Source organism: Neoarius graeffei, chromosome 3, assembly GCF_027579695.1.
Source record: "Neoarius graeffei isolate fNeoGra1 chromosome 3, fNeoGra1.pri, whole genome shotgun sequence".
NCBI lineage: Eukaryota > Metazoa > Chordata > Actinopteri > Siluriformes > Ariidae > Neoarius > Neoarius graeffei.
This window is the reverse complement of record NC_083571.1, coordinates 14393272-14406244: the sequence shown is the minus strand read 5'-3', so window position 1 is coordinate 14406244 and position 12973 is coordinate 14393272. Positions and strand designations below refer to the sequence as shown.

The 12973-nt window shown below is 42.2% G+C and overlaps 1 protein-coding gene across 1 annotated transcript in view; it reads left to right on the top strand.

Annotated features, from left to right (window-relative positions):
* The window catches only part of man1a1 (mannosidase, alpha, class 1A, member 1), a 370371-nt gene that overhangs the window by 342876 nt on the left and 14522 nt on the right, over positions 1 to 12973 (top strand). Inside the window, exon 10 of the mRNA XM_060916425.1 lies at positions 3571 to 3743. Within this exon, the coding sequence (XP_060772408.1) occupies positions 3571 to 3743 (173 nt within the window). The remainder of the gene's footprint in view (positions 1 to 3570; positions 3744 to 12973) is intronic.

The window sequence follows — 12973 nt, the reverse complement described above, 5'->3', positions numbered from 1 at the left end:
TCCACACGGCAACGGATTCAGGTGACTCCGATACAATTGCTTATCGTTTAGGCCTGGCGTCCACACGGCACTGGCGTTTTGGGTGCCCAAAACGCAATCTTTTTGAGAACGGGTTCCAGAGTGGAAAGATCTGGCAACGTTGCCGTTGTGAAGTCGTCTGGATGAGTAGAACGGATTTGTTTACGATGACGTCACAACCACATGACTGTGAGTGCTTCACGCCGGGTAGAAGTATAACGAATATCACCAGGAAAAAGCCTTACAGAGCACTAGTGAGAGTGAAACACGAGCTTGGATATTATTATTATTATTATTATTATTATGTTCAGTGTTAGTTCACAGTAGTAATGCAAGAAGCAGAATAGTGACAGTAATAGTGAAGCAAAAACATGCAATTGTACAAACACTGCAGCTCTACAGCAAAATATTCATTTATGAAATGGTCTGATTCTTAACACCAGTAGTGCCAATGATCTTCTCATTGCGATGCGAGTTGTCAACAAATCCTATAACTTGGTTCATGAAACGCGCTTACAAAAAATTTTCACTGTGAATATTTATTGTGTAATGGTGCAATCCCGCCAGCAAAAATAGGGGAAAAAAGGAGCGATCTCACCTCTTCAGATGTTGATTTAAGTCCGACAATACCCTTAAAAAGGGCGTAGAGGAGCAAATTAATCCAATTTATTCCGGACCATTAAAGACGCCGCCTTCCGCGTAGAATCATACGTCATCCTCGCCGCCATATTGGAGAGGTCAAAGCGGAGAATAAAGATTAGCTGCGTTTAACTGTACCAACAGGTTTACCGTCCAAACGAGATCATATGGGATTACCTTTCACATGTGAGAAACAACAAATTAATCCATCAACGTGTATCATTCACTTTATTCCGGACCATTGAAGACGCCGCCTTCCGCGTAGAATCATACGTCATCCTCGCCGCCATTTTGGATAGGTCAAAGCGGAGAATAAAGATTAGCTGCGTTTAACTGTACCAACAGGTTTTCTGTCCAAATGAGATCACATGGGATTACCTTTCACAGGTGAGACTGGAAAAATACTTTTCATTGTATTTGGTCATTATAATGTAATTTTACAAACAGATTTTCCTGACTTTCTGGCTAATATGAAGTCTCGCGCATAATAGTTTATGCGCATGCGTCGTTACTTCTTCTATTGTTCTGGTGTCTCCAAAGGGACCGTCTTACAGCGCCCCTAGAGGTGTGGCATGTGTATTGCATCGTTTTCAGCAAGCGTTGCGTTGCCATATGGACCTGATATTTTACTGATTGTTGCCCATTTGGACGCGATATATTTTTAAATAACATCTCGTTGCCGTTGTCGTGTGGATGTAGCCTGAGGCTACATCCACACGACAACGGCAACGAGATTTTATTTTAAAAAAAATCGCGTCCACATGGGCAGCGGATCAGTAAAATATCAGGTACATACACTGAAAAAAATGGCCTGTTAAATTAACACAAAAAAATCTTGTACATCGGTTGCACTTATTAAAATCATATCCACTAAGACCAATTAAGTCATGTTCTGTTTGACGAACATGACTTAATTGGTCTTAGTGGATCTCATCTCATCTCATTATCTCTAGCCACTTTATCCTTCTACAGGGTCGCAGGCAAGCTGGAGCCTATCCCAGCTGACTACGGGCGAAAGGCGGGGTACACCCTGGACAAGTCGCCAGGTCATCACAGGGCTGACACATAGACACAGACAACCATTCACACTCACACCTACGGTCAATTTAGAGTCACCAGTTAACCTAACCTGCATGTCTTTGGACTGTGGGGGAAACCGGAGCACCCGGAGGAAACCCACGCGGACACGGGGAGAACATGCAAACTCCGCACAGAAAGGCCCTCGCCGGCCACGGGGCTCGAACCCGGACCTTCTTGCTGTGAGGCGACAGCGCTAACCACTACACCACCGTGCCGCCCGTCTTAGTGGATATGATTTTAATAAGTGCAACCGATGTACAAGATTTTTTTGTGTTAATTTGTACAATTAACAGTTTAATTACAGTTAATTTGTTAATTTGTGTTTAGGTGTGAATGTGAGTGTGAATGGTTGTCTGTGTCTATGTGTCAGCCCTGTGATGACCTGGCAGCTTGTCCAGGGTGTACCCTGCCTTTCACCCGTAGTCAGCTGGGATAGGCTCCAGCTTGCCTCCGACCCTGTAGAGCAGGATAAAGCGGCTACAGATAATGAGATGAGAATGAGATGAGGTCTTGTGTCATTTCTCTTCCATGTGGTGCCGTTGCTGACAGCATGAAATGGGGAGGGGTTTTCTTTAAGTAACGCCCTTTTATAGTCAACTGTCTGCTGGGCACCTGTGTAATGACTAATTAGACTCACCTGTGATTGTATTCTTGTTAAATTAGACATTTGTAGTCGACAATTTAGCTCTGCTCCAGAGACTTTCAGTGGGGTGTACTCATTTTTGCACCACCCTAATTTGAATAAAACTGAAAAATGTGTAATCTAAGTTTATATTATTAACCTTACTTTCACGTTATAAGTTAAACAGATGTTATATTAAACTTTGTCTTGTCAACATTTTGGAAATTGTTTGTGTTCATTGAGATATTGTTTAAAATGTTACTTTTCAAAGAGGGCGTACTCATTTACGCTGAGCACTGTATATCGTTTTCAGGTCTGTTGCACATCAGTTTCCTGTTTACCGACTGAATGTATTTACGAAACATAGGGTGGATTTACTAAATTTTCGTAACATTTTTCTCAGCAACTACAAATCACAACTGCTTGATATTTGGTACCGAGCTTCGGCTTGGGGTTCGATACCGCGTCTAATGTTTTCAGGTCTGTTGCATATCAATATCCTGTTTACTGTATTTACAAAACATATAGGGTGGATTTTGACACTATTTCAAGAAGCAAAATGCTGCTTCACAATGCTGTTTACCAGGATGCTATTTGAAATCCCTGGGGAGAGACTCTGCTCTTTACTTACTTGTTTCAGGGTTAATTATTTGTTGAAGTCAACATTCATAATAAGTGTCCTATTCCTTCGAGTGCTTGCTTTCTGATATAAATGAGAGCGGGGTGGGGGATACGCAAGTGAGCAGTAGCTCACAGTTGATCTTATTATTATGACACTTGTGTACCGTCCCCTTGTAGCGTTTGTCGTCTTTTTCAAAAGAATTAGTATCAAGAACACACACCATTGCAGAGAATATTATAGAGTCAGTGTGAACACAAAAGAAGGCAGTGGTGCATATGACGTCACACATGCAGCGCCGCTGACCTATAAATCACTGCGATCTAATGGCAGACAAGCCTTTAATGATTTTTGGAACAGAATTCAGATGCGAAACAATTCTTTTTTGAGCCAAATTTTTTATTTATCAGTGAACTTTACAACCTATTTGAGCATATCACACACAGAAAACCTGGGATGTCATTTTCACTTTAAGCATTATGTTTTGTAAGATCCTGATTTGGTGTTCCATCCTACACACACACACACACACACACACACACAAATATATATAATTTTGCTTATTGTACGTTTTGTGTGTTTCTTTTTTCAGACCTTAAGCTAGGACCCGAGGCGTTCAGGTTCGACGGCGGCGTGGAAGCCATCGCCACACGACAGAATGAGAAATACTTCATCCTGAGGCCAGAAGTCATAGAAACCTACATGTACATGTGGAGGCTCACTCACGACCCCAAATACAGGCAGTGGGGCTGGGAGGCTGTCAAGGTGAGACTGAAATCTGCAACACTGAGATTTAGCTCTCAGGATGTGTGTATCTGCTCAGATTCAGTGTGAGGAGTGTGTGTGTGTGTGAGGTTTGTGTGTGCAGATAAACAGTGCACTGCAGGGAGAGTGTGTTTTCCCTGTGTGAACGTGTACAGGCCTCGAGCTCAGAGCAGCTCTACGGGACGCAGATTGCCCAGTTCTCACATGCGTGTAATTGTGTGGTAACAATGTGAGAGTGGCTCACGGCTCTACAGGCTACCGGCTCGATGTCTCTCCAGCACGTTAACCTCTCTCTTACCCTGTCCACACTAGGGATTTTGTACCGATACAAAACTACTTTCGTACCGCAACACCTGTCCACACTAGCAACTATACCGGTACTGTAGCGGTATAACTGTATCGGTACGAAACCCACAAATGTATGGGTTTCGTACCGGTACAGTATCAGTACTGTAGCGCTTAGCTGTAGTGTGGACAGATGAAGCGGCTCTGTATCAATACAAATATAATGCACATGCGCAAAGTCACACACTTCAATCGATGTCTTCGCTGAATAAAATAGTGAAGAACGGAGATTCGTTTGTTTCTTTCTCAACTGCCTCGCGCGTTTTATACGATTCGACTGAATAAATGACCACCTGAAATACAGACTGTACATTGACAACAAAAAGCACACACACGTTGTTTCATCCGTACGGAAGCCGAGAGAGGCCCTTCATATAATCCTTTTTTTTTTATTCACCTTGTTATCCCGAGATAACGACATAATTAATTCAGGATCTCGAGAAAACAACACAACTAATTCGAGATCTTGAGAAAACAAAACCGTTATTTCAAGATCTCGAGAAAACAAAACAATTACCGTATTTTCTGGACTATAGAGCGCACCTGTATATAAGCCGCATCCGCTCTATTTTTAAAAAAAAATTTAAAAAAAAGATATACAAGCCGCACCGGGCTATAAGCCGCAGATATCTCATTCTCATCATTCTCATTATCTCTAGCCGCTTTATCCTTCTACAGGGTCGCAGGCAAGCTGGATCCTATCCCAGCTGACTACGGGCGAAAGGCGGGGTACACCCTGGACAAGTCGCCAGGTCATCACAGGGCTGACACATAGACACAGACAACCATTCACACTCACAATCACACCTACGGTCAATTTAGAGTCACCAGTTAACCTAACCTGCATGTCTTTGGACTGTGGGGGAAACCGGAGCACCCGGAGGAAACCCACGCGGACACGGAGAGAACATGCAAACTCCACACAGAAGGGCCCTCGCCGGCCCCGGGGCTCGAACCCAGGACCTTCTTGCTGTGAGGCGACAGTGCTAACCACTACACCACCGTGCCGCCCCCGCAGATATCTGTGTTGAAAAATTAGATATTTACTGCATGTACAGAACGATTTTGTACTGTAAATGTACATGTATGTACCTGAACAGATTCTTTCCGAACAGTGCCTTTTAACACGGCAGCAACTTTGCTGATTAAAACGGAACAGAACCAAGAGAAAATAACCGGTATTTATTTACCTTCATTTCTCCTGTGTTTGAAACCACAAGTCACTTTAATCATCTTCGCTGGATTTGAAAATAATTACCAGTTAGTAATTTGTAGTGCGTGTTCTATCTGCTAAAGATCTGCTAATTCTTCTTTGCATTGATTTTTCGTCTATCTTATTTTTGATTCTACTTCCGGTTAGAGCGCCCCTAGCGGTGGAAGAAAAATCCACAGAATAGCCGCACCTTTGTATAAGCCGCATGGTTCAAAACCTAGGAAAAAAGTAGTGGCTTATAGTCCAGAAAATACGGTATTTCATGATCTCGAGTAAACAGCTGAGAAATGGTTCATTCAGGTGCGCCAAGAGACTTGTGATATGCTGACTTTGGGGCTATTTCTCATTCTGTATAGACGCAACTTTGGTCATTAGAATGTCTGGAATAATCGATCACCTAATAAGGGAATATTTTGATCAGGGGTTGACACAGGGAGAGATTGCATTAAGTCTTTTAATAAGGGATCATTTCAAAATTAGTCCGCGGCACCTCCGCAGAAGACTGGCCCGGCTTCGTCTCTACCGACGGAGATACAGTGATCCAGCTGAGATCATGAAATAATTGTTTTGTTTTCTCGAGATCTCGAAATAACGGATGCCATATATTCTCGGAAGGAAGTTACTCGGTAACCACGGAAACATTTCGCGCACGCGCATTTCAACTACCGTGAAAGAAAACCGCAAACATTTCTCGCTAGTGTGGACAGATGCACTAAACTGTACCGGTATACTTTGTATCGATACAGTTATACCACTTTCGTACCGGTATAAGTGTGAACACAGCATCTGTCTCTCTCTCATCCATCTCTTTGTCTTCATTACAGTACCAAGGTTTCATCTCTCAGTCCATTAAAATGCCTGAATTCCTGAAGGTCCTTACTTTAGCATTTCTCTCCTCCATTTTACTCTACGCCATTGTCTCTATGTCTGTGTGGGTTTCCTCCTGGTTTCCTCCCACCTCCTGAATGTATGCCACTACGTTGATTTGTTTAGCTTCGTCAAATTGGCCCATGCTACAGGGAAAAATATCTTGAATTCAGCTAATTTCTAATCGTTTAAACGAATATAAGATTAGTTTGGATTTGTCTTCTACTAGTAACAGGTCTTTTTGTTACCTCTGCCAAGGAGGTTATGTTTTTGGTGTGGTTTGTCTGACTGTAAGCAGGATTGCATGAAACCTACCAACTCAATTTAATAATAATAATAATAATAATATAGCTTTAGAAGCACCACTCTAAGTCTCAGCACGCTTACAAACTTAGAAAATAAAAGAACCTCAAATCATCAGTATTCTACAAACAGAAATGTTTGAGCAGAGATTTAAAGTTGTTTTACTCTCCGCAGTGCGGCTGTTTATTGGAATTGAATTCCAAAGTCTTGAGGCACAAACCATAAATGCTCCGTCTCTGTAAGTTTGATGTTCTGTCTCTTTGAGTTTGATGATGGTACTGTGAGCAGACTTTAGTTAGATGATCTTAAGTTACGTTGAGGCTTGTAACTTGTCAAGAGTTCTTTAATGTATTCTGGTGCTTGATCGTTGAGACATATGTATGCTAAAAGAAGGATCTTGAAATCAGTTCTCGCTCTGATGTGTGGACGTTTTAAGATGGGAGAAATGCGATCGTTCTTCTTAGCTCTAGCCACCATTCTTGCGGGAGAATTTTGCACGCACTGGAGTTTGTCGGACAATGGTAGTCCAGATAGTAGTTTGTTGCAGGAATCGAGTTTTGACATGATGAAAGCATGTACAAGCCTTTCACAGTCATCCTGATCAAGGTGCTTCCTAATCCTGCCTGTATTTCTCAGTGTATGATAAGCCGATTTGCATGTATCCTTGACGTGTTCGGTCATTTGGAGATGAGGATCTACAGTAACTCCAAGATTATGAGCAACCAGTTTAGGGTCAATGGATATTCCTTCCATATTGAGACTAATCTTGGCATGTTGCTTGTACCTGGACATAAGATGGAGAACCTCTGTTTCATCCATTTGCAGTACACCAGATGACGAGATTCTTCATGCACAACTCAGTTGTTGAAGGTGTTGTAGGATGATCATGCTTGGTCTCATCTCGTCTCATTATCTCTAGCCGCTTTATCCTGTTCTACAGGGTCGCAGGCAGGCTGGAGCCTATCCCAGCTGACTACGGGCGAAAGGCGGGGTACACCCTGGACAAGTCGCCAGGTCATCACAGGGCTGACACATAGACACAGACAACCATTCACACTCACATTCACACCTACGGTCAATTTAGAGTCACCAGTTAGCCTAACCTGCATGTCTTTGGACTGTGGGGGAAACCGGAGCACCCGAAGGAAACCCACGCGGACACGGGGAGAACATGCAAACTCCACACAGAAAGGCCCTCGCCGGCCACGGGGCTCGAACCTGGACCTTCTTGCTGTGAGGCGACAGCGCTAACCACTACACCACCATGCCGCCCCCACTGCAAAATCATTAAAGTAATAATGCCATACATCTTAAAATCCAGTAGCTGGCGGTAAAATTCAATCGTGACAAAATATAACCTGTGTAGAAATACGATAACTCAAAATTACAACCCATGTTCACGGGTAATTAAAGGTACACTGCCTTTCGGATTTAGGCCATATAAAGAATTTTCCCTGACACCCAATTATTTTTTAGTGGACCGAAAGCTACTGAATTCGAATCACAGACTTCAAATTTTATTACTTTTTTTTTTCCTAAAAGAACAATTAATGAATTTAGAGCCCTATGGCCCTAAATTCTCCGCCTTTGGAGCACAAGTGTGCGCATGAGACATGGAAGACCGACTACAGTAACGGAAAGTAAGAAGAAAAGGCCCTGTATTGTGAAGGAAAGGAAACGCAGGACCAAACTAATACATATCGGTGATCAATCAAACTTTAGAGATTTTTTTTTTCTCCTCAGGCTCATGTCTGAAACGGGTGGGTTATACAGGAAATTCACGAGGTTATACTAAAGTCGAGTTTAGGAAAGTCTATTAGTGGTATTACAAAAGATAGAGGAGCGTTCGTATTCCCAAAACTGTTACTTCTGATCACTACGTTTACCAAAAACATTAGCAAACACAAAAATCAAAAAGATAAATGTAACAGCTTCCCTGATATAGTGGACACTGAAACAGGCAGGCGGGATCAAGGTCACTTTCGTTTTTATTTTTTAAACTGTCACTTAATACAAAACACGTTTTTCAGCAGTTTCAAGATAAACTGTGTTACACTGTACCGACGTGATTTCAGCCAGGGGAAAAGATCCTCTAACTATACACACACGCACACATATAGAGGATGTGCAGTCACGTGACCCGCACGTGTGTACTCCGCCATATTGGACGGCATCAGGATTGTTTACCTTGCGCGAGCGTGATGGATCCAGGGAGTAATCCCCAAGAAAATTCGGAAAATACCCCATCTACATCGCGCGATTACTTGTCTAAGTTTGTTCAGCATCTTGAAGGTGACGTGAGGCAGCGTTACGTGGAAAAGTGTTCCAGGTTGGCGATTGCAGATCCGTACGACTTGCCGCAATCCTTGTTCAGGGAAATTCGGAGCTGCGGTGCCGGCGATTTGCCCGATCTGGCCTACCACGACATTTACAATTTTCTTGTTAATCGTGAATCGTGTTACACTGGCAAAGCCCTCAAAGCTTACAAGAGCCTGGAAGCTTATAAATATTTTGTTGCGGGATGGGTATCCCAACTATACCTCTGGAAGGTTCCGAAGAAGAATGTCTACTTGATAACCTCACGGGTAAGTGGCATTAAGACGTTTATCATAAAGAGACTATGCAGGACGTTTTATCGTAAGAATGTTCGAAATCTAAACTCTAAAGTATGAGAAGAAAACAGTAAATCAGAAAGCTGTGCACATTTGTGCAGCTTCCGCGAAAACGTGCGCAGCTTTCTGATTTACTGTTTTCTTCTCATACTTCCTATGTTTCATAGACTGTAACGGCATTTGCTTATTTAGTAATTTTAATACAGAATTTACTCTGATGAAATTATTCAGACACTCCAACGCCCCCCCTAAAAAAAAAAATCGGATCTGCACGATTCAGCCGTGAAAAAGGCGGCATCCGCCGTTTGCATCCCTGTTTAAACTCATAGGTTAACCGACTTTAACCGGCTAATGAGGCTCGGTGGTCGGTCAAGATTTTTTTTAGTTTTCGCCATCCCTACTATGGATTGGCCTTTCAAAGGCATATATGAGCCAAAAAGATAAAACATTGTCATAGACTAGGCCAGGGTAGTAGGGCTAGGCATAGCCATTTTAAACGTTAGAGATCAAGCGGACTGACGGCCACAAACGCTGTACTGTCTAGTTTCTAAGTATGCAGTTATCATTCAATCCGAAAATCAACTTAACAGATGTACTAGGAGTATTGAATTAGAAGATTACGCCTACCTGATATGAAGTGTTCACTACAAATTCGGCTGGTAGAACTGGGGTTCCAGTTTTCTCTTCGCACAGCGGACACCCATTTTGCGCGTCTCTCCTCGTCTGCGGGGAATCTATAAAATGACAGGCCCTCCTTTTGGCCCTGTCTATTGGTACAACCAAATGCTGAACAAGATATAACCATTCTCGAAAGATCTACTCCCACACACTTGATAATTAGAACGGGTTCGTCTAAGTTCTATGCGCGGCCTTGCCGTCCAAGATGGCAGATAAACAAATATCACGTGACCTTGTGACGTCACGTGCACGCTGTCTATACACACACAGAGAGACAGCACTGGTCTTGCTCTCCATTCACAAACTGGTGCTTGACCACGCCCCCGCTGCCACAGTGAAAAAGAACCATATACTGTCTTGCTCAACGAAATAAACTGCACAGTATGATAGCAAATCGAGAGGTTGTTTACCAGAAGTTGTGCAATATACTATAGGTGTATAGTCTAATTACACACATTTTCGCTCAGCGGTCTTCACCATCGCAATGATAAAGAACCTTCTACAGTATGTAAACTATCTAATGCACAGGAATAATATTTACAGTGTGAAATCAAGAAATAATTTTCATTATGCCTAACGAATATTGGCTCGAATACGCTCAATGAAAAATGGACTTCAACAAGATGAGTGACCAGGCTCAAGTTTGCCTCAAAAAGATACATATTTGAGCTCATTGCAGCATGTTATTCACTAATTACAATATTTACGATAGGGAGAAACATACTAACCAGTATTTGATGTGTCCCTCGCGTTCTTAATTTTGGTACTTAACTGATTGCTCACTGTCAAAATAGAGTCATATATTTTCAAAATCATATCCCTCTGACTAGGGATATTTGAAAGCAAACATTCCCAAGGCTGTTCTGGGGGTACAGAAGGGAAGTTAGTGAAGAGCTTAAAAATAACATTTCGAATTTGAAAATAGCGAAACGAGTGAGATACAGGGAGGTCATACACTACCGTTCAAAAGTTTGGGGTCACTTTGAAATGTCCTTATTTTTGAAAGAAAAGCACTGTTCTTTTCAATGAAGATCACTTTAAACTAATCAGAAATCCACTCTATACATTGCTAATGTGGTAAATGACTATTCTAGCTGCAAATGTCTGGTTTTTGGTGCAATATCTCCATAGGTGTATAGAGGCCCATTTCCAGCAACTATCACTCCAGTGTTCTAATGGTACAATGTGTTTGCTCATTGCCTCAGAAGGCTAATGGATGATTAGAAAACCCTTGTACAATCATGTTAGCACAGCTGAAAACAGTTTAGCTCTTTAGAGAAGCTATAAAACTGACCTTCCTTTAAGCAGATTGAGGCTACATCCACACGACAACGGCAACGAGATGTTATTTAAAAATATATCGCGTCCAAATGGGCAACGATCAGTAAAATATCAGGTCCATATGGCAACGCAACGCTTGCTGAAAACGATGCAATACACATGCCACACCTCTAGGGGCGCTGTAAGACGGTCCCTTCGGAGACACCAGAACAATAGAAGAAGTAAGGACGCATGCGCATAAACTATTATGCGCGAGACTTCATATTAGCCACAAAGTCAGGAAAATCTGTTTGTAAAATTACATTATAATGACCAAATACAATGAAAAGTATTTTTCCAGTCTCACCTGTGAAAGGTAATCCCATGTGATCTCGTTTGGACGGCAAACCTGTTGGTACAGTTAAACGCAGCTAATCTTTATTCTCCGCTTTGACCTATCCAATATGGCGGCGAGGATGACGTATGATTCTACGCGGAAGGCGGCGTCTTTAATGGTCCGGAATAAATTGAATGCTACACGTTGATGGATTAATTTGTTGTTTCTCACCTGTGAAAGGTAATCCCATGTGATCTCGTTTGGACGGTAAACCTGTTGGTACAGTTAAACGCAGCACATGAATCTTTATTCTCCGCTTTGACCTATCCAATATGGCAGCGAGGATGACATATGATTCTATGCGGAAGGCGGCGTCTTTAATGGTCCGGAATAAATTGAATGCTACACGTTGATGGATTAATTTGCTCTTCTACGCCCTTTTTGAGGAATGTATTGTCGGACTTAAACCAACATCTGAAGAGGTGAGATCGCTCCTTTTTTTCCCTATTTTTGCTGGCGGGATTGACTCTGCCCTAAGGGCAGAGTCTCTCTCTCTCTCTCTCTCTCTCTCTCTCACTTTGCACCATTACACAATAAATATTCACAGTGAAAATATTTTGTAAGCGCGTTTCATGAACCAAGTTATAGGATTTATTGACAACTCGCATCGAGTTCGTTACACTTCTACCCGGCGTGAAGCACTCACAGTCATGTGGTTGTGACGTCATCGTAAACAAATCCGTTCTACTCATCCAGACGACTTCACAACGGCAACGTTGCCAGATCTTTCCACTCTGGAACCCGTTCTCAAAAAGATTGCGTTTTGGGCACCCAAAACGCCGGTGCCATGTGGACGCCAGGCCTAAATGATAAGCAATTGTATCGGAGTCACCTGAATCCGTTGCCGTGTGGACAGGGCCTGAGTTTCTGGAGCATCACAATTGTAGGGTCGATTAAATGCTCAAAATGGCCAGAAAAATGTCTTGACTATATTTTCTATTCATTTTACAACTTATGGTGGTAAATAAAATTGTGACTTTTCATGGAAAACACAAAATTGTCTGGGTGACCCCAAACTTTTGAACGGTAGTGTAAGTGGAGGACAAATTAGCAAAACTCGCAAAGACACCATCTACATATAAATTTTTGAATTGCTTAAAGCCCTTATCGTGCCACACTGAAAATGTAGAATCCAAAAGTGATGGAGGAAATAAGTGATTTTTGCTTACAGGACCCAAAGAAGATGCACCCACACATTTGAAGCACCGTCTAAATTGATACCAGATCTTAAGTGTATTAAGAACCACTTGATTATTGGTATACAAGGAGGGCTTTATAAGTAGCGAGGAATAAAGTAAAGCAGGTATAGAAGATTCCCTACAGGATGAAAGTTCCAATGTACACCAGGGAGATCCAGGAGATTTCACCCAATAGCAAAGTTTATGAATGTGAGCAGCCCAATAATAAAATTGAAAATTGGGCAGTGCAAGTTCTCCACTAAGTCTACATTTCTGCAATAAAGTCTTGCTTATTCTTGGAGACTTCCCACCCCAAATGAAGGAAGTAATCATTTTATCCAGTGAATCAAAAAATTGTTTTGGCAGAAAAAGAGGAA